Below are 22,156 nucleotides of genomic sequence, written 5' to 3'. Positions count from 1 at the left end.
TATCGTTGTCACGGACAATTATATTGAAGGAGCGTGCGGGTACGCGCGTGTTTATTTTATCGATTGCGATGTAGATTTGGGAAATGATACTCGGAACTCGGCAGGTGATGCGTGCGTGCGTATGGCGCGCGAGCGTTTAAAAGAGCCTTCTCACGCATTTCTCGAACAGATGATGCACCCTTGCATGGACAATCTGTTCCAAAGACACGGCGCGCGGATGTAAGCTACGCTCTAAATAGGCTGCGCTATTTTCCCGTGCTGCTTGCCAGTATCAATCAATAAAAATGGAAAACACCGTGGAAGAAAAAAAACCGATATGACACATGTCTACATCGGCAAACTATGTTTCCTTTGAACGCAGCTGAGCAATTACGCTGTAACCTTTGAGCCTCTGTCGCGTTAGCTACTGGGTTTCCAATTCACTTTTTTTTTTATTAGAATAAGTGCTGTTTACTTGAGAGAGAGAAAAATAGGATGAATAAAAAAAATAGATAGAATAAATGGAAATGGAAACGTCCTTCCAAAAAAACATAGAGATTTCCTTAACATTCACTTAAATAAATGCATTGAAATAAGTGTAAGTAAGCTACACGTGATGGATTTCATCCAATAACACAAAGTAAAAAAAAAATGCTCAACTGTAAACAGAAAGGGTTAATCGCCATCACGTGGCACTTAAAGGAAAGCAATTCCATCTCGGTAAATGTAAAAGTCACTGAACTTATGTGAATATATTTTTGTTATTCTATCAAGCGGAATTAGTTTTGCTACTTCTCATTGGAAACCGAGTGAGTGTGATTAAGAATAAGTGAGCTCTGATACATAGCATAGTAGAAGCCCATTGAGACTAAAACACAATGAGATCGTGAAGGTTAAAATCGGTTCAGACTTTGGTTGATTAAACAAACGCTGTTGGAAAGCATTAATTCAGAAGGCCAGTAGGCTTATGAAAAACCATGAAATGTTATTTTGCATGGAGAAATTGACTATCTGTCTCTTTATTAGATAATAATTACCCATGAACCTCCATGAAATAGTGAAATCAGTTTGATACATTGAGACTTTTTTTCAAGGATCAAACAAAATAAAAAAAGAGAAAAATTAAAGACACAAAGTACAAAACAAACAACGCAGGATAGAGCAGTGCAAATGTTTCACAATATTAAAACAAATGTAAACGTAACATTCAAAATGACAGATGAATATTAAAACTTAGAGATGAATTACATTAGTCTAGGAAATGCAGACATTTCAACTACATTATAAAAGCGTTCATATTTATACTGCTTAAGTAAATACTTTTAAAGCGTAATGAATACTATAGTCACGGAGATGGCCTATTTTGTAAATGTCATGCAGATGAAATTCAAGTCGATCTGTGAGGAGCATCATTGTGATTAAACTAATGCTGCTGGTTAACGTAGTTTTCTTCTGGAAGTCCTTAGGTTTACGGACAAAACATATTTAATGTCAATGAAAAGGGACAAAGGGAAATCAATTAATTTATATTGATACCCGCAATGCTTAACAACAGCACCAGACATGACCCATAGTTTATGAGTATTCTTACCAATAGCAGCTGATAATACGGCAGATTTTTATCAACAAGCCTGACTCGGCTGAAGAGACCCAAATAGTTAAAGTCATGCACAATTTCCTTGCTTTAAACAAACGCTGTGAGATAACATTTGTCTGTAAAGCATATCCAGTGTAAATGTGTACGTGTTTATGAAAGTGCATTTATTTATTAATTGGAACACTTCGTGTTGATTTGCCAAATTTAGTATAGAATTTACAGCCGTTTGTCAAACCATGTCTGGATGCCTGTTGAACTTATTTCGCACCCTACGTAGCCAACCGTGCTCATCGGAGGTGCGGGGAAGGACAACAAATGAAAGTCGACTTGCCCTTTGTCGGTCACTGGGGCCGTTTGACCATACTTCACCGTGCTGGTCAGTGTAGGCTGGCGAAGAGCTGCCCATGACTGGTCCAGGCTATCACTTGCCACTGACGTTGAGTCGTGGCCGGAAATATTTTTCGATTCGCCAGGCTCACAGTGCAGGACATTAACCGCCGCACCACCACCACCGCTTCACTCACATTTTGAGTTTGAGTGTATGAATTTAGTTGGGGATTCTTGTAGCATAGTGGTTCACACACATCCCACCAGGCCAAGTTCAGTAATACCAGCGTCATGGATATGAGCGGAAATTGCTTTTTGAACCTGTGCCTTCACACCTCTATGGTCAACTCGGTCTATAGTGAGCAATCAGTTGCATGTGTCAACATGACGGCTAGGAGAGGCCTTTGTGCTCCCAGCCTCCAAACTGTCACTTAAGACAGACGTTATATAAATGCAGGCTTCATTTGATTTAATTACACATGCTTTAGTTTCCATATAAGTCGACTGGTGCTGAACTGGTGCCAGCAACGGGGATTTGACCGCATTTCTCAGAATGCCCCCTGCCTGTGAGTCTATTGTTAGAGGTGTGAACTGCTTAAGCTCGTTCCGGGGGTGTGATGGCTATTCTCAGGTCGCCATGGTTACGGAAGAGAAGGAGGAGGAGGAGGACATGCAGACGAATGGGACAACTCACGATGGAACTGCTGCTTTGTGAACAGAGGCAGAACTTTGTTCAGCGTCTCCATTCATAAATAAAATCATGTTTAAGTCTATAAAACGTATGGCTTTACAGACCTTAATTATGAACCAATCACCGTACAACCTAATTAACGTGACAGCACTTATATACAGTGCTCCGTATATTTAATTTTCCAAATGCATTGTAAGCTGTTTAAAATAAATAACAAATCAATTATACTTCTATCCACCTCTCTACAAAAAACATATTCTTGGCCATTCGATCATTATCAGTCCAACGCTATCCAGTAGTATTTATTTAAGCAAGTAGGTTCGGACTTCTGGGTTTGTAGTCAGCCTTGGTAAATTCCACTGCTGGTGCGGCTGGATATTGTTTGGCAAAATGACCCCATCCAAATGATGGGGGGTTATGTTCGACGCAACAACAACAAAATCAATCTCGTATGCAAGCACGTGGCTGAAAATGAACTTGAATACATCGCTGCTTTTGTGAGATCACTTCAGAAAATATTGCATTTTCAAAAAAACTGCAGAATAAAAATATTACATAAATATGGATATCTCAGAATGTGTTTTTGTTGTTTAGAAGCCGAGAGGTGGCTTGCTTTTTGGATTAGTTGCACACGCACTCCATCACACACGCGGACGCGCGCGCACAGAAAGAAGAACCCCCCACCTCTAAAAGGCAAAGGTCCCCCGTATAGCCTTAACAGACTGTTGGGGCAAGTTGCTTTAGCGAGCAGCACCTATGGAGGGATGAACGGTACACGAGGGGGTGAGTGGCCAGATCCACGCTTGACCGCCTTTGTCTCCCCAGTGGCGATGTTTTTAAACACCGCACCAGGTACTTATTTAAGGCTGAGTCGACTTAGGGGAGGCCCAGCACTGGTTCAGATAATCGCCACTAGTGTTGGCCGTGATGGTGAATCGAACTCGGGTTACCAGGTTCGTAGCGCAGCGCGCTAACCGCTACACCACCGCTCCCCACAACCCCCACCTCAACACACATGCCAACTGAAGAACAAAAAAAAGTGAAATAGCGGAGGAAATTTTTTAAAATAATAATAATAAATAAATCATTGATGTTGCTCAATTTGACTCGAGGGGGGATCCAAGTTCTTGCCTTGAGGAAGTGCTCGGAGTGTTTCACGCGCTTGCGCACACGCACACAGGGGACAACACAATGATGGGCAAATGAATCATGTGTGTGTGTGTGTGCAAGGCGTGTAAACATCCTGTCCGGCAGAGCTGAGCCTGTGCGGGCTTTAATTAGCTCCCACCTCCGTTACAACTCGACACTGCTCACCTGCGGCAACCAGACTACATCAACGCACCTCGCTCGCTCACTCACTCACCGCCTTTTCTGCACCGCTGTTTCTTTAACATTTTTTTTGTTAGATTTTTTTTCATGCACCTCTCCCCCTCCCTCCTCCTCCTCTGTTCCGCCATCACCTGCACCCCCCCCCTCACCCCGAATCCTTCACCTCCGAACCGTCGCCGCCCATCGTTACGATGTGGGTGCGTGCACGCCAGTCGCAAGCCGTCACCTGCCCGGAATGCAATTACACTCGCGCTATTACCTGCAGCGAAAGTCTGGTCCCCGTTGTTTTTTTTCCGATACGTGTCCCATTTTCAAACAACTCAGAACAAGCTCCGAGGCACGGGAGGCACAGGAGGAGGAGGAAGGGGGTGGAGGGGAATGCACGCGCTACCGCCTGCCCGATACAGCAGGCGACTCGACCGCTTTCTTTTGTGCCCTTCTAATTTTCCGTGGCCTATAAATGAGCGGGGCACCTAAAAAAACAGTGGCCCCACGTTTGTTTGGCGCTCACGAATTTGGTGGACGGTGGCTTACTTACTGTGACCCCCCCCCGTGGTGGTGGTGGTGGTGGTGATGCATGCGGCTCATTACCGGACTTGCTTCCTGGCGTCTTTTACAAAATAGGGGACCACCTTCTCTCGTAATCGCGCGTATTGTTGCTCCTGAAATGTTTTGTTTTTTATTTCTTTTAGTTTTGAATAAGCAATTTAGAAAACAATACATCATCTTTCATCATGCGTGGTTTTTTTGTGTGTGGGTTAGATCGCGTAAGCATGAATCCGTCGTTAAACCCGCCAGGTTTGTAGCGTAAACAGAACGTGACAATTCGTTACGAGTACAGCACACCGGTGTGTTGGAGAGTAAATCCACAACATTAACCATCTCTTGTTGCTGTTTTTGTTGTTGCTGACCCCTGCTTTAATCAAACAAGTATGGGCACGACTGTTTTCGTTTTACGTTTGTAATTTTGGGGCGGGGTGCAATGTACAATTGGCCATTGATGAGAAATATTAATTTATACGTGTGCGAGGAGTGCTCTAAATATTTTCTGGAGATCCCAAAATGTTCACACATTCATGTTCAGCTCATATAAAAGCTATGGATTTTGCCGTGACGTTAATATAGACGATATTCTTGCTGAAAAATGCATTTCTGAATGAACACGTGAATATTAAAAGAAATCGCATTGAGCACTAGAGTGGGGCATTGGTTATATTGTATCTCCACATTCAATCAATATTTTAGTCTATCAGCCTATTGGCCTTCAATAAACATGTTTATTTAGTTTGCCATTTATTTAAACATGCAATCAAATAAATGCATGTGCTCAGACACACGGAATTGTAATATATGTTTATGTTTTCTTAATGTAGTTAAACGTCAACTTTTAAAGTAATGATTCTAAAAATGAAAAATGCAACATTTATCATCCATTGCCTTCACTGGTTAATTGATTGTAAACGTTATACTATACTTGCAATCATTTAAAAATTACCTTTTTCAAATGTTGTTTATAGTTAATATGAATCCATGCATTCGCACAAACACATACACAGACAAATGTATCTGTATAGCCTTTAACAGTCTTTTGCAGCAAGTGCTGTTAGTGAGCACCTATTAGGGCCGGCACACTGGGGGTGGTACGGCCAGAACTACACCCGACCGCATTTGTCTCCCAAATGTTAACACATCAAGCTGGGCACTTGTGTAGGGGTGCCGCAGTGGAAAGATATGAACTTCCTCGCCTGCTATGCAGGAGGTCGTGGATTTGATCTCGACACCGATGCCTCTCTCTATATTTTTGGAGTTTAGATGTCCATCTTCCCGTGGTCTCGTGGATTTTTCTCCGGCTCCTCCGGTTTTCCCCTCCACATTTCTAAACACGCGTTTAGGGTATTTGGCTGCAATACATTTCCACGTGATAAGCTACTTCTTTAAGCAATCATTTGTGACAATGTCGCTTCTGGAAAAGATATATATATATCTCAGTGAGCCTTACCTGATAAAATACAAATATATATAGTATGACTGAGTCTACATAGAGGAGGCCCAGGACCACTGATGTTAAACGTGGAACAAGGAATGAAACTTCGTCATTCATCTGCACTCCACACATAAACTGGATGCTTCTTAGGAGTCCATATGATGGATTTGGCGAAGTCACTCCGCACACTAGCATTGGAATTTCAGCCAGCTTACATAATCCAGTGCTTAATGTGTTTATTACGCACACTGACTTTCATCGGAACTCATGCCTCGTTTTCTTAATACCTACAAACACATTCCTGCGGAGGGAGCTGGTAGGAACGTTGGGTTGCTCGGTCAATGGCCAGGGTCAACGGCGGCGTGATGTATTCCGCAAATATGCCCGACTGTGAGGGCGGGCACAAGCCGGCGTGAGTAGGTTAAACATTGAGTTTTATAAGGGCACCACGGGGTGACCAGCCCCTCTCCACCCAGACCCACCCCTCCCACCCCCTACCCAGCCCCACCCTCCCCACCCAGCCCCTCCCGACCAGCCCCTCCCCACCCTCCCCTCCCCTCCCCTCCCCACCCAGCCCCTCCCTCCCTCCCCACCCAGCCCCTCCCTCCCCACCCAACCCCTCCCTGCACGACGGACGGACACAATAATCCCCTGTGGGCTGGTGTAACCAGGAGGTTCCTACCAGTAAAACCGCAGACTAAGTTGGTCCAGTCACACGCATTACAGGTGACGTGAGCTGCACTAACTTCACAGACGGCAGCAGAACAGAGGGTGAAAGCATAGAATAGTATTTTGTATGTATCCATAATACAGCTTTTTGGGGTAATAAAACAACCTGTATTATGGATGAATTTGGTCGCAAAAGCCGACGCGTTAAATTGTATGTAGGTACGTTGAACTCCTTTCGCACCGTACGTAGCCAACTGCGCGAATCGGAGGTGCGGGGAAGGACTTCGAACTGAACACAAAAATCTGTTCTAAAGAAATTGGTTTTCAAAAAAGGTGAAGTGAAAGTGAAGTGAATGATAAGGATGTGTGTTCATTTGTAAAGTACATCATCTCAAACAGAGCACGATTATGCACCCTGTGATGTCAATCAGTTGCCACTATGTGTCTCTGCCAAGGCCGTAGCCATGGAGTCAACATTGGGGGGGACCAAATCTCCCAGGGGGTCTAGGGATCCCCTCCCCCCCCCACAGAAAAAAAAATCTAAATTTGAAAACTCATTTCTTGCCATTTCCTGCCTAAAATATTTAAAAATTCACTAATATATAGGATGGATTTTTTTTACAATAATGTCTAATAGTGCATTGTATTACATTGCTCTGTTTTTTCTTTTTTACCTTTTCTTGTTTCATTGTATGTAATGGCAGAGATTAGGGATTAATAAAGTACAACCATAACCACAATAATATAAACAGAAATCTATTTTACATAAATATATTTGGGGGGGACATTTTGAGCATATTTGAATATGGGGGGGGGGTGTTGGGGGGGATGTGTCCCCCCAATATATATTATAAGTACGGCCTTGGTCTTTGCAATCCGTGGGGATGGTCTCCACGAGCCGTGCCAGACTTGGGCACATTGTTTGACCATGCTGCGCTACACTGGTCAGTCTGGCTTGGTGAAGTGAGGAGGACGGAGCCTGGAGACAGGTTCAGATATCACTCATCACTGACGTTAGCCATGGCCAGACATCAAACTCAGGTCTCTGGTTTCGTAGGGCAGTGTGTTGACCACTGCTCTGGTCTCGTTGGGCAGTGTGTTGACCACTGCTCTGGTTTCGTTGGGCAGTGTGTTGACCACTGCTCTGGTTTCGTAGGGCAGTGTGTTGACCACTGCTCTGGTTTCGTAGGGCAGTGTGTTGACCACTGCTCTAGTCTCGTAGGGCAGTGTGTTGACCACTGCTCTGGTCTGGTAGGGCAGTGTGTTGACCACTGCTCTGGTCTCGTAGGGCAGTGTGTTGACCACTGCTCTGGTCTGGTAGGGCAGTGTGTTGACCACTGCTCTGGTCTCGTAGGGTAGTGTGTTGACCACTGCTCTGGTCTGGTAGGGTAGTGTGTTGACCACTGCTCTGGTCTGGTAGGGTAGTGTGTTGACCACTGCTCTGGTCTGGTAGGGCAGTGTGTTGACCACTGCTCTGGTCTGGTAGGGCAGTGTGTTGACCACTGCTCCATCGCGCTACCATCATGTGTCTGTCGTAGCCCAAACAGCCAATGGGAAGATTACCGAGCTATAGATTGTACGATATTTTAACAGTGGCATTTGTCTCCCTTGCAATGGAAGTAATGCATCACTAGTATTGGCTTCACGTCTGGATAATGGAAGTTAAATGCATTGGGGAAAAATGAAAATCAAACAATTCCTCAAGGTTTAATTTATTTAATTCAGATTAAGAAAGCGGCTGCATTGGCAGTGGTACACGACCACAAATGTTCACCAACTTTGCCACAGACACTTCTTCCCCCTACCACCATTCACCATTCTACAGCTGGACATCTGTGACAAAGTGCTTCATAGCTCATCGGATTTCTCAAGTATAAACAAATATTTTCATTCTGCGCTGACCAGCATGGTTCAGTGACGTGAACCAACCTCCCCAATGACCAACACAGCACAGGAGGCCTTCATCCAGCAGAGTATCGAACAGAGGCTGGAGATTATATACACGCTCAGGAATCATATCAATGTAACAAAAAATACGCCTTGCGTAGTAACATATGTGCGCTCCTTTCATTAACAACAAACTATTTGAAAACAATGCGCTAGATGTGCTGCATTGTGTAACGTGTATTGGCAAAAAGCATCTCCTTCCATTTCCCCCCACCCGCGTGATGTGAAAAGAACACGAGTTACATAAAACTGCTTTGTTCCGACATGCGCCCAGAGCGTCCTAAGTCCTGTGAGCCACCTGTCCCGTCACAAACATTTCACAAAGGCGCGTTACGTTTACAGGGGGGGGGGGGGGGGGGTGCGCGGACGTGGGATGGGAGAGGGCATTTCGCGAGCGTCCTTACATAGCCTAGCCAAAACTGCAAAACTACAAACTGTAAACTATTTTTTTATTTTACTGGGTAAGGCCCACTGAGCTATGTAGCTCTTTTTGAGAAGCGACCTGGTCACCGCAAGTGACAGCTCAGCAAAGTGGGTTCATCACGTGGACATTTCGAGCACGTTTCGAAATGTAGAGGGCGGAAAAAACGGAGGTCACCGGAGAAAAATGCATACGGCCACCGGAAGAAGATACAAACTCCAAATATCCGTGCGTCAGGGTCTGGATCGAAAACGCAACCTCCTGCATACCAGGCGACGGAGTTAATATCTGTATAACACGTAGGCTTTCGCGACCAATATTATTCATAATCAACGTTTTTGGGTTTAGATCGCGTTATTTATAAATGTGTCGTAACCCTCCACCACTCGACACGGCCAATCAGTTAAAAAGTGTCACGTTCACAAAAAAGGCAATTCGCCCGATGATGCTGGATGCAATTACCAGCGAAACGTCGTACTCAAAAATTGTAAATGTTGTGGTTTCACGCTTCAACACACCGGTGGGCTAAAGCAGTGAACTATTTGTCTTTTGTCAACGTGACACTTTTTTACTGATTGGCCGTGTCGGGTGTGGAGGGTTACGACACATTTATAAATAACGCGATCTAAACCCAAAAACGTTGATTATGATTAATATCTGTAACCAAACGGATGTGGAGTTAAACCCTGGGGCCATAGTCTCGATTAAGGGGGTGTGGGGGGGCATACAAAACGCCAACGTTAAATACATTGATCATATCGTTCAACGGATGAACACAAAACAAATCGAGCGGCAATGCGATCTGCTCTCCTCTATCGGCTCGAGCTCTCTCAACCTGCGTCTGCGGAGAAATGCTACGAAGGCAGCCATTGCTAAACTGCACCCAGCTATGTATTGTTGCCAACGTTGTTTTTGCTCGGCTTGACTATAGCTAACTATGCGTGTTGAACTTCTGACGCGCCGTACGGAGCCAGCCGTGCTAAATTGATGGTGCAAGAAGGAATCAAGTTTATTTATTAGGTATAGCCCGGTGAGCCATTCGGCTCTTGCATCGGGTGCAACCGCAACAAACAAAAAAACAAAAACATGAACAAGAAAACATCTTAAAGTGACTATGTGCAAACAGAAAATCCAAGAAAAGACAGCAAAATATGAGGGGGATGAGACTTGAATGGTGGAAGTGGAGGTGGGGGGTCTTAGCCTCCTCCACCTCCCCCCTCACTGCACTGGTGGAGTATATGAGGACGTTAGTCCTACGATTGTGAGAGTCAGGGCCCCGGGTCATTAGAGGTGATGGGAATTCCGTCCAGTACAGCTTGTCACATTCCGGCCACTTTCCTTCTTCCCAGAATCACACTCATCCCCGTACATATGTAACCGTACAACGGCGGTAGTACTGAGCACGAGCAAACTTAGCAATCAGTTAGAACCCCAGACAGCTCATGCCCCCCCCCATCCCCCCATTAAATATCGAATGACATTAACCTCTCTTCTTGGTTCTTTCGGTAAAGTCACATAGAAAGGAAATAATAAAATAATAAAAATAAAAGATAATAAAATAATTCTCACGACGTTTCGGCCACAACGCAAGCAGCACGGCAGAAGATGAATCCCTGCAGTCACGAAAGCTTTAAATCGACATTAACCTCTATTATCTAGCCTGTATCTCCCTTCTCTCGTGTAACTAAGTCTGTGTCTCTTTTTAACATATCTCTCACTGCACTCAGTTTCTGTCTCATCTGTATCTCTCTTCCCATAATCGCATGACATCTCTATCGTTTGCCTATTAAACCTTATTTTTGTCAACTCGGTAGGAATTCAGAATTTGAGTCGGAGAAATTTCTGCGTGCTTCAAAAAACGGTTAACACAAAATGGGACTATCGTTTTTAATGGAACAATAACGGAAAATATACTGTAACATGATGACAAATGTAACGTTAATAGCTTCAAAAAGTCAAAGAGTCTCCACTTGTTCGCCATCACTGTGAACACGTGGCCTGGAATCTTCTCCAGGTGGTCTCCAGAGCCCGGAGGCACATTTCTCGTGCTATTGTTGAAAATTCTCCGAAATGTGAACATTTTTTTGAAGCACCCTGTAACGTCTGCTTCGAGTTCCCAATGGGCCATCACCACCACCAATGACCGCCCCCAACGTCTGCCACTCACTCTCTGCTGAGCCAGCACCTCCGATGCCGACGGGCCAGCGTGCAGCGTTCCGTTCTGCCGTCGGGTGATCGTTCGCAGAAAAGACTGGCGGCCCGGGGAGAGACGTTGACCCTAACGCGGTGTGACGCCCTATGCCTCCAGAGTTTGGTGTAAAGGGGCCCTGAAAGGGTTAATTGAGCGACGTTTTACGGAACGCGAAGATCGACGGCGGCTGCTGCTGCTGCTGGAAGCTCTTGGCGCTTGTGGGAGGCGCGGCGTGGCCACGGGAAGTGGAGTTAATGCGTAAACGCTCCCGCGCCGAACAGCGGGGCTGACCCCGTGAGGGTCAGGCAGCGCGGTAACGAGCCTCCTCCGAGGCCGGGGACTTTCGAGGAGATGAACATTTGTGAACCGCTCAATGTAACGTGTCCTGACCGCGTGCTTGTTCACTCCGCTCAGTGGGAGGTCGATGCTTGTCTGCTGCTGTCACCACCGCAGATTGGAAGTCGCTCTCCCACCAGCCGTCCGTGCTGCCGGCTCCCTGCCGTTGTTTAAGTCCAACTCGGGACATTACTCTTGTCCTCTGCCTATGAATGCCTGCCTCTTCCCTTAAATAATAACAAAAGTATATGTATATAAAGTATACATACGCGTTCTTTTAACAAATACACGACCACAAATGTTCACCAACTTTGCCACAGACACTTCTTCCCCCTACCTCACTCCTTTAAAGACGATCTTGAGATGCAGTTGTATTTATACGATGTCTAACATCTATAGTGTATTGACAAAACACCTTTTTCAAATGTTGCTGCTGGTAAACGCAAATCCATGTATATACTCGACACATACACAAAGGAAAATGTCTCTTGTATAGCCTTAACATAGTTGTGGGACAAGTGCTGTTAGTGAGCACCTATTAAGGCAGGTACGGGACACCACGGGGTGCGCGGCCAACACCTTTACCTGGCCACCGTTGTCTCCACAGCACTGATGTTTTATACACACGACACCAGGTACTCAGTTAAGGCTAAGTCGACCTAGAGGAGGCCCAGGGTACCGGTTCAGATACTCGCCGCTGTTATTGAGCGTGAGCTGGAGTCGAACTCTGGTCGTCGCGGGGTTCGTAGCGCAGCGCGCCAACCACTGCGCCACCACTCCCCGCTCAGACACGTACACGTGCACATGTGCACAAAGGGGACGTCAACAATATTGCTTGCAAAAACAATCATGCCGAGTCATGTGTTTTCCCGTTCATCCATCGGTCAAATAGCAAGCACAATGGGGCAGCCTGAAATAACAGGCACTTCAAACAAAACACAGCGTTTAGCGCAATATGGCTAAGGATCGCTCATGCACGCAGAGCTACTGACAGACATCTGCCAGCAGGGACATCTGTAATGTTTGCATTTATGTTGATGAAACAAGAAAAAAAATCTTACCCAACCACGACTTCCTTCTGTGTACGCATGAACAAAGAACACTCAATCTCTAATTTAGCAGTGCTGTATAGGCTTTTTGGTCAGAGTGCTTGTTAATAATCGTAATGTACAGCTCTTTGTCAAACCGCTGTCGGTTATGGGGGTTGTGTGACCATACTTCACCACGTTGGGTTAACGCTGCGGGGCTGCCTATGACCGCTTCAGTAATTGCTCAGCACTAGTGTTAGCCGTGGCCAGGAGTTAAACCCAGGCCACGAGCTTGACAGTGTAGTATTCTAGCGACTACTTGACAGTTCCACCTCTCAACATACCCTAAACATCTTATTTTAGGCTGAGGTGACCTATACGTGGTACGGATAAGGCTCATATACCAAACTGTCTACTGTTGTGCTTGGTTAAGAATTGAAGAACCCAGGTTGCTGGAATCAGAGCCCAATGCGCCCATCACTCGCACACACGCACATTAAGTGCAATTCTTGACATGTAATGACACGATTTATTTTCTTTAACATGCTTATTCTAAATACGACGTACACAACTGTGCCGAACGTACACAATTGTGCAGATATTCACCCACGAGCTTTTCCTTTCGGAGTAATTTAAGACGACCTTAAGCCGTGTCTTTATTTCCAAAGTTATTATATCCACCTGGTTGTACGCCTTTGCAAAGTTTATTAAAAGCTATTTAAAGGTTGCGCTTTGTTTATACATGCGGGGACATGTGTGTACGTGCGCATGTGCCCATTGCACGCGCACGAGTGTGTGTGTGCGATGTTTATATATGTGAGTGCATATTGTAATAACTGACGGAGACATCGCTCAGAACAGCTTTTAAAACGTTGGAAAAAGGCTCACAAAAATATATACGATTTACCATGGCGTGCAGCACGGATATCCTTTTCAGAAACTCACTTCTCAACGCGTTTTATCAACGGTTTAATATGCTACCCAAATACCGACCTACCTACCCACATGCCCACTAAACCAACTGCCCAGTTACTCACCAAATTTACTGGAACATCTACTTACGGAAAGCCAGATATTATGTATGAATGTATGTTGAACTTATTTTAGACCATAAACAGCCAACCGTGCTAATCGGAGGTGCGGGGGAAGGACAGAAAACTAAACACAAAAAACAGTTGTTACGAAATGAGTTTTCAATCTAGATTCAAAAGTGCATAGCTGGAGTAGCTTTCTAATATCGGAATTAAGAACGTTCCAGACGGCCGCAGAAGCGCATTTGAAAGCGCGCGATGCGGTGACCCTCTTTCTTCGATGGCGAGCCAAAAGCCGCTGCCGCGAGGATGACCAGATTCACGTGATGGTTTATGCCCCTTGACGAAATCAGCAAAGGTAAAAGTAGTGCAAAAGCAGCATACCACTAAGCTTGGAAAATAAAGTCCATTACCAGCAAGGACACATGGATCAGAAAGGTGGACAGTGACAAGGAAAACGGAACTAAAGTTGAAACGTGGGCAAAGATGAATGGAAAAATGCACGCTGGGAATTATGATCTGGTCATTCTCGCAGCGGCTTTGGCTAGGCGTCGAACAAAGATGGTCAACTGCATCGCGCGCTTTCACGCGCGCTTCTGTGGCCGTCTTGAACCCTCTTCCTTCTGATATTAGGAAGCCACTGGAGCAATGCACTTTTACCTATGGATTGAAAACTCATTTTTGTAGTACATTTTTTTTTTGCGTTCAGTTTCTTGTCCTTCCCCGGAACCTCTGAGTAGCACGGTTAGCTACGTACGGCGCGAATAAAGTTCAATATGTACATGCATGCATACACAGAGAGATAGGAACAAGAGCTTATGGATTGGAGAACAAAAACAAGGTACTGGACATCGTACTTATTTTTTGTGTTATTGCAATGGCAGCACAAATCGCAGAATCTCAATCCATGCATCAATAACACTGCCATACATATATATCAATACGTAACAGGCGACGTTTCGTACAATGGTCCTTTGTCGTAGCAGTGGGATGACTGTTGAGAAAAACGGGCTTTGCAGGACACATAGCTGATAAGGACGATGCAATGGCAGAGAAAGCAGGGAACGTGTCCGGGAGAACGATCCCATGTGGAGATGCAGCGATGAGATAAAACAAACAATTCTGCAGGAGTGAGATGCATTGTGGCATCGCAGGGCTGTCTGTTAAAGCTATGGCGTTGGGGAGGTTTTCACTCAGCAGTGGATAAATAATCGCTAATGGAAAGTGACAATTATGTTTTTTGATACTGATCACGATAGCTCGGCGGCGGCTGCTGCTGATGCTGATGATGGCGACGATGACACAACGAATGCAGGTACTCTATTGAATTAAATAAGGCGCTGCCTGACTTCTCGTGGAAACCGAGTGCGTTGCTGTGGCCGGGCACGTTGCTGTGGCCGGGTGCAGATTGAGCACTCTGTGTCATGCGATGGCGGCTGTGGGATGCGCTGTCACACGCGTGCAAACTACACAGTGACACGCCGCAGATTTGGCAGGCGCACAGTTGTCGGGGAGGGGGGGGGGCGGTGGGGGCCCAGGAGTGCCCCCCCCCCCCTCCTCGCCCACCCCCCAGGGCGGACCCTACTCTACAGCCGAGTCGGACACACTTGCGTGGCTCACAGCTGCTGGTGGCTCGGCGTAGTCGGCATGGGCCCCATGTGCAGCAGCAACAACAAAAAAACATTACAATTGCCCCCCCCCCGCCTCCCTGTCGACTCGTGTGTGCACCGCCTCTGTTGAATTCTGGCGACCGTTGTGTGCTGCGAACACTTTCTCAGATCATCTCCACTGCTTCGCACGGGGCCTAGCTTGGCTGGCATGGGCACTGGTGTGCAAGGGATGAAATGGGCCCCTCCCTGTACAGATTGTCCCCCACCTGCACATTGTATCCCCCGGGTGTCTTGGTCTCGCAGACTCGTGGGCTCCTGTGCAGTTGCACCATCTGCACACTCGATAGCTACGCCACTGACAACGTGGCGTTGAAGGCACAGCATTGTCCAATGGCGCCGAATAGTTTCCAAAGGCTGCTGAAAGCTGCTCTCTTTGTCTCCGACACGAAAAATTTGGAGTAGCTGACGGCTAGTACACGACACGGTGACCTCTATTGTCAATTCTTTCAACGAAAGTCCGGCATGCCATTGCTGAAACGACGACCAGACCATCGAACGCACCGTGCTGAACTGCCGTGAAAATTCAATGGGTGCAGTGAAGCAATCTAGCCCACATCAACAGAAGACATTTATTGGCTAAATAGCCTGGACTGATCAGCTGCTATTCATCCATCCGTACGCAAAAGAGAGAATCATTTATCAAGAGTTCTTATCTAAAAACTTTATTTTGAATGTGTACATCAAGACTCTGTAGATGACTAGCGTCTTTGATGAAGTGTCTCTGCTCTAAAATGGCTCATTGCCTGAAATACCATATAATTGGTTGTCATTAAACAATACAATCATATTCATAATAAACGTTTTAAGGTTAGATCGCGTTATTTATAAATGTGTCGTAACCCTTCACAACCCGACACGGGCAATCATCAAAAAAGTGTCACGTTGACAAAAGACAAATAGTTCACTACTTTAGCCCACCGGTGTGTTGAAGAGTGAATCCACAACATTTACAGTTTTTCAGTACGACGTTCGCTGGTAATTACACCCAGCATCATCGGGCAATTCGCCAGAATTCTGGCGGTGGGCTAAAGTAGTGAACTATTTGTCTTTTGTCAACGTGACACTTTTTTGATGATTGGCCATGTCGAGTGGTGGAGGGTTACGACACATTTATAAATAACGCGATCTAACCCAAAAACGTTTATTATGGTCGCGAAAGCCTACATGTTAAAGAAAATCATAATTATGATGTACAGACTTTTGTTAAGTATTATCGGTGATATGGTCCTAGGTTCTATCCTGTTAAAGAAGATTAAAGTCAATTAACTTTAATTTAGTACAACGCTACTAGATGCGACCAACATACATACCACAACGTAGCCAATTATTAGTGGCTCGTTAAATTGAAATTAAAATCCTACGATTTGATGTTGTTCAGAAATTAGCTTCGGAGGGTACAAATGTGGAACCAGAATACATTTAAGATGCAACGAAGGAGTGTTATGACTTGTTTTTGTACGTTGGCCCCAACATTTTTTTCCCCATATTATGCACGCAAGGAGGTGCAATAAATACAAGCAGCCCCTGTGGTTAGGAATGGGTTTCATGTAGAGCTCTTGAGACCAACCAATGTCTTTTAAATCCCGACCACAGCAAAGTCAATATTTTATGAAATGCGGTTTAATACACATAATGCATAAACACAACACAGCCATTACCTTAGCGTCTCAAAGCTTAAGACGTTACTTATTATATGCAACATATTTTCAGAAAGCGAATTATTGTAATATTACATTCTTGCTCCGACAATTACCTCTTGTTGGCCAGTGTAACTTAGTGTGTGAGCGTGAAACATGTGCAAGCGTTTTTGGACAGATGCTCACTGAGAATTACATCAAGAGGCAGCAAGAGAAACATGTGAACCAGATAATAATTGGTCATTAGGGACATCATCTTGACTGTCAAGAAAGGTAAGTGGGCTTGGGCCAATGGGCAAGAATGGCCCCAGACTGGCAGGTAATCAGAATCTTTATTTATCCTCGAGAAATCCGATGAGCTATGAAGCTCTTTTTCACATGTAAGGGTTCGGTCCCTCATGCGCTTGGGCCCTACGTGCTGCTGTCGTCAGGGAAGGGCTGACTCTCCCAGCCACGGATCTGGCACCCAAAACTGGGTGGCCTTCTCGAGTGCCTCTCCTAGGACCTGGAACACCTTTGATGTCTTGCGCTCCGGTGCGCTCCGGGCCCCCGTGTGTGTTCAGCAGCGAATGCAAGACTCGTGACTTCCCCATCCCATTACGTATTTTACTCGATTTTATCTTCGAATTTCTTTGCACGACGTGTTGATGCCCTCCTTGATGGTAGGTGATGTTGCCGTTCAAATACAACATTTTAAGAGAAGAGGATATGGTGATGAAATCGGTTCGTGTGCAGCAGCGAGATGGATTGTGACATTGCAAGACGACGAGGGATGGTCACGGCGTGTGGGGAGACCGTCATCCAGCTGTGGATACGTCATCCCTTGCCGATCACGACGCTGATTATGATGCGTCGTAGCTGACAAATGAATCGTGCAACTGGGGCTGCCAAAGTGTGTCCATAGATCAACGTTTGAGGACAACAATAGAGTCGAGTCACGTGACCTGTGTTGTGCCGACAGTAATGGCCAATGAGGGCCCCCCTTACAAGGTTCCCATAACACCGATCTGGCAATGTGGACGCAACTGGGGGAAGCTGTGCCGAGTCCGGCAAAGCTTTGAAACCTTAGCTCGCACAGGAAATCTAAGGCAGGCGCAACTGGTTGGACCTTCCAAGCCATTTCCTTCTTTGAGGTGTCAAGTTTCAAAGTTTTTGGAGCCACAAAATTACGGTGAAAAAAAATAAACTCCTCGCGAGAAACCACACCCTCGAGTGCATGGTTTTGTGATTTTTTTTTACTCCACAGGGCTTGACGTCCGTTTCATGTCAGCTGCCCTCTCAAAGAAGCGGCACATTTACGTGGCAATTGCTTTGAATTTGAGCTGTGGAACATTTTCACCCGCAAATGCACCTCCAGAAGAAATTATTCTACCGTGTTCGTAGCGAAAACTATGTTTCCAAGTAAGGATGACTTGTCAAATCCAACAGAGTCTGGAGATCGTGAACGTTACCGATCTCACGGTTTTAGCTACAGAGACACGAGGAGACAGGGGAACACATGTGGAGACACGGGGACATATTTCTGATGTGTGTTGTTACTGCATGGAAGGCCGTGTCGCAGTCTCACTCGCAGCAGCAAAGCACTTGCCAAGGGAAGCATAGGGGTTTGTTTATCAGTGATAGGAAGGTCCATCTGTTAACTACATTAAGTAGGTGATATATTGTAAAAACTATTCCAACAGTTTAAGCTTCGATAACATAATACTGTTATTTAACACGTAGGCTTTCGCGACCGTGTGCTGAATTAGTAACGAATTGACATGTTTTTTTACGTGACAAACCTTTACAATTGGCTATGTCGGGTGGTGGCGGGTTTAACGACACATTTATATTTACTCAATCTAACCCAAAAATACCTCTATTATAGATAATAAGGTTATCTTGCTACACGTTAGCATCTTCATGGGTTGTTATAATAAAGCTGATTCAAGAAGCCGGGTCAGATGGCACGGTTGTTTTTATTCTGACTTCCTTAATCTTGCCCTGATGATGTTAGTCGGAGTCTCAAGTGAAACTTCTTATCCAATCGCAAAAATCCGCTTTGAGAATGTTTCCTTCAACTAACCCGGCAAAGCGTCAACAATAATCATTGACACGTAAAAGAAACGCTTGTAAGCACAACAATTGAATTCGTTTGGCCACGTTTGTGTGGTCGGCAGGGTCTTAGAACGACACAAATTTTGGCCAGATCATTATGTGGCTTTACCCGAAAATCAACTATGAATCACTTATGATTTGGGACGAACATTATGGCATAGTAACTTTGGGAAAAAAACCAATGGAAGGTACCACTAAGATTCAACAAAACAGTATAACATTTTCTAAATTTGTTTTGGGTCAAGTCGCGTGGTAGTTTTATGTCGAAAAATGTTGTCGTTAACCTTCCACAATTTCCAAAGATATTATTTATATGGGCAGATTCGTTGATCAAATTCCTGCCAATAAAGATCCTACACTGGTGGTCTGAGACTTTCCTTAACATCAACGTACAAATAAGACGTTTAATGATAATATATATATACACCATTTAACATTAACACAATGACAATTGCAAAAACGCATCAATAATAATAATAACGAAAGACAAATTAGATGTCAAGTAGAAAAATGTAAAACACATATTCTTGAGGAAATTATGACGAAAGAGATATACGACTTATGAGTTGTATGATTTTTAAATGGGGCTCACGTCGTGGAAGGCAATTGCAAATGGCAGTGTGGATACGCACCACACGGGCTGATTTAACAGGTCAAAGTTCACATTTTATTTCACAATGTGTTCCTTATTCGCATAATCTACACATCATAAGCTTTTAAATGAAACCTCAACCATTGCAATTGGTGGACCCAACGAGGACGGGGTGCTCTAGACATAAATGCATGCACACACACACACACACAAGTTTAGCCACTTGTTCTGTAAATATAATTTCCCCAAAGATATTAGCACCCGTGCACAGTTACTGCGCAGTGCATTTCAATCTCCCGTGTCACGAATTGTCCTGAAACTTCAGGGCAGCGCCTGCCCCAAGGCTATTTATTGTGTGTGCGACTCTACAGAGACATCGACAGACGGGCAAAAGCAACAATGCCACTGCGCTTTCAGCGTAAAGGGTGCCTATGAATATATTATACGTTTCTTAAAACTTTTTTTTTATTGTAGCAATTATATAAGCCTTCAATGTCACGCGCCTTAATAGCCAACAGCTGCTCACCGGCGAAGGCTAGGGAACAGACAAAGGTTGCTCATTACGAGAAGCTCTCAAAATAATTGTATAGATGCCGTGTCAACCATGAGCTTTCCAAGCGTTGGCTCAGCTTTGTTTTAAACGAGACAGCCCCAACAGACATTTTCCCGCTACAAAAATCTGCAAATGTGCGCACGTAACGCTGTCGTGTCGGCTTTTGTGGTTGCGCTGCTGGGAGAGGGGTCGGTAGCGTAGTGGTCAGCGCGCTCCGCTACAGACTGAACCGGTACTGGGCCTCCCCTAGGTCGACTCAGCCTCAAATGAGTACCCGGTGCGGTGCGTAAACATCGCCACTCGGGAGACAAATGCGGCCGGGCATGGTGCTGGCCCCACCCACCCCCTCGTGTGCCGTGCCAACTTCATAGGTGCTGCTCGCTGGCAGCACTTGCCCCAAGTCTGTTATAGGCTCTATGGGGGAACTTTGTCTTTCTTCTTGTGTCGTTCTTCGATGTGTTTTTTCTGGTCGTACGGCATGTTGTTCGGAACGACGTCCAACGTTTCGCTCCACGTGCCGGGAGCTTCTTCAAGAACTGTTTTTCAGAAACTGATCAAGCTCCCAGCGTGTGGAGAGAAACACACGGCGCAACCCTGAAAACACGTCCGAAAGAGCCGTTTTCATGCAACTTCGCTCGGAATATATATGTAGGTATTAAATATTACCTTGAAAATGTGCTGAGAAGCGTCTCGCATGTTGCCTGATCATTGCCAATAGATGTGCCGACAAACACAGCTTGTTCCATACCGCAGCAATCCAGGTTCGATCTCAGCCTTGTGAGGCCGTTCCAAAAATGTGAACATGACCCTCACCGCAAAGGAGTTTCTTCACGCAAGAGGCCTGAGCCGAGATTATAAGCAGCACAGCGCAGGGTGAACGTTGCCAGTTCACGCAGCTGATACAAACCTGACCACCCACGCCGTTGAGTGTCGGGCCAAGATACGAATACTCTCCGGCAGTACTTATCCCTGTGGTTATTCAGAACTATAAGAACTGGCTGCTCTCAAGGACTCGTAACCATGTTTAGCCTGCGAGCGCGTACTTTCATGCTACGAACACCGATAATTATTGTTCAATCGAGTCGGTTTGCAACCTTAGGCGGAATCAAACATTTGGATGCAGTGACACGAGGGTCATGGTGCTTCTCTTCGCAATGCCCCATTGCCTCTAGGCTACCGAAGAATGCATCTGGTGTCACTCTGTGGGTTACGTGTAATATTGGGTGGAGCGTTGGCGCAGTGGTTAGTGCACGACAAACCCTGCCACCTGAGTATGTTTGTATGTTGAACTTCTTTCGCACCGTATGTAGCCGACCATGCTCATCGGAGGTGCGGGAGTTTGAGCCGCAGCCACGGCTAACGTTAGTGGTAATATCTGAACTGCTCCCGGGCCCTCGTTTACCAATCCACGCTGACCAGCATGGTGAAGTATGGTCAAACGACAGCGACAACCGAGATAGTTTGGGGAAGATTCATTCAGCGGTTGCTTGACAAAGAGCTGTAATTTAACTTTAAACTGAAATAACAGGCCAAGTAATATTGGCAGATACATTTAAAATACCTCTGAGAGCATCGCTCATAATGCTCCTGATCGTAGAGACTCCAAGCACGAACCTGAGATAAACTCTAAAACGCAGCATCAGCAGCAGAAAACAAATTCCAGCATGGAAAACATCTTGTGGATCACGTTTAATTTCAATCACCTTCGGACGCATCCACCGCCGTGCCGCGCAGGTGTTTGCGACTCGTATTCTCGCGAGCCTTGTTTTCATTCCAGTCGCTTGAAGCTGTTCCAAATGTGATCAGTCGCCCGGAGGGACGCGTGCAGGGCTTGTGCATTCCCTTTCGGACGAGGCATTAAAAAAGAGAGCGGTTCAAGCCCGATTCTTTAATGCAAAACATTTTCCAAACGCACGGCACGCAGCGTACAGTACGTTCTCCTATAACGCGTGTTTTCATAACGCGAATTGTATAAAACTGTGAACGCGATGAATGCATTCGGGAACACATTCTTTTTTTTATAACGCGAATGCGAATTGGATAGAACGCGATCGAGTGAACGGAACTACGTCTCGTG

The 22,156-nt window shown here is 45.5% G+C and overlaps 1 protein-coding gene across 1 annotated transcript in view; it reads right to left on the bottom strand.

Moving 5' to 3' along the window:
* The window catches only part of LOC144936409 (neurotrophin-3-like), a 72,370-nt gene extending 50,462 nt beyond the window's left edge, over nt 1-21,908 (bottom strand). Inside the window, exon 1 of the mRNA XM_078863458.1 lies at nt 21,783-21,908. Coding sequence (XP_078719584.1) covers nt 21,783-21,851 — 69 coding nt within the window. The 5' untranslated portion in view covers nt 21,852-21,908. The remainder of the gene's footprint in view (nt 1-21,782) is intronic.
* Nucleotides 21,909-22,156: the final 248 nt, after the last annotated feature.

Source organism: Lampetra fluviatilis, chromosome 16, assembly GCF_964198595.1.
Source record: "Lampetra fluviatilis chromosome 16, kcLamFluv1.1, whole genome shotgun sequence".
NCBI lineage: Eukaryota > Metazoa > Chordata > Hyperoartia > Petromyzontiformes > Petromyzontidae > Lampetra > Lampetra fluviatilis.
Note: the sequence above shows the minus strand (reverse complement) of the source record. Positions and strands in the feature narration are given on the sequence as shown.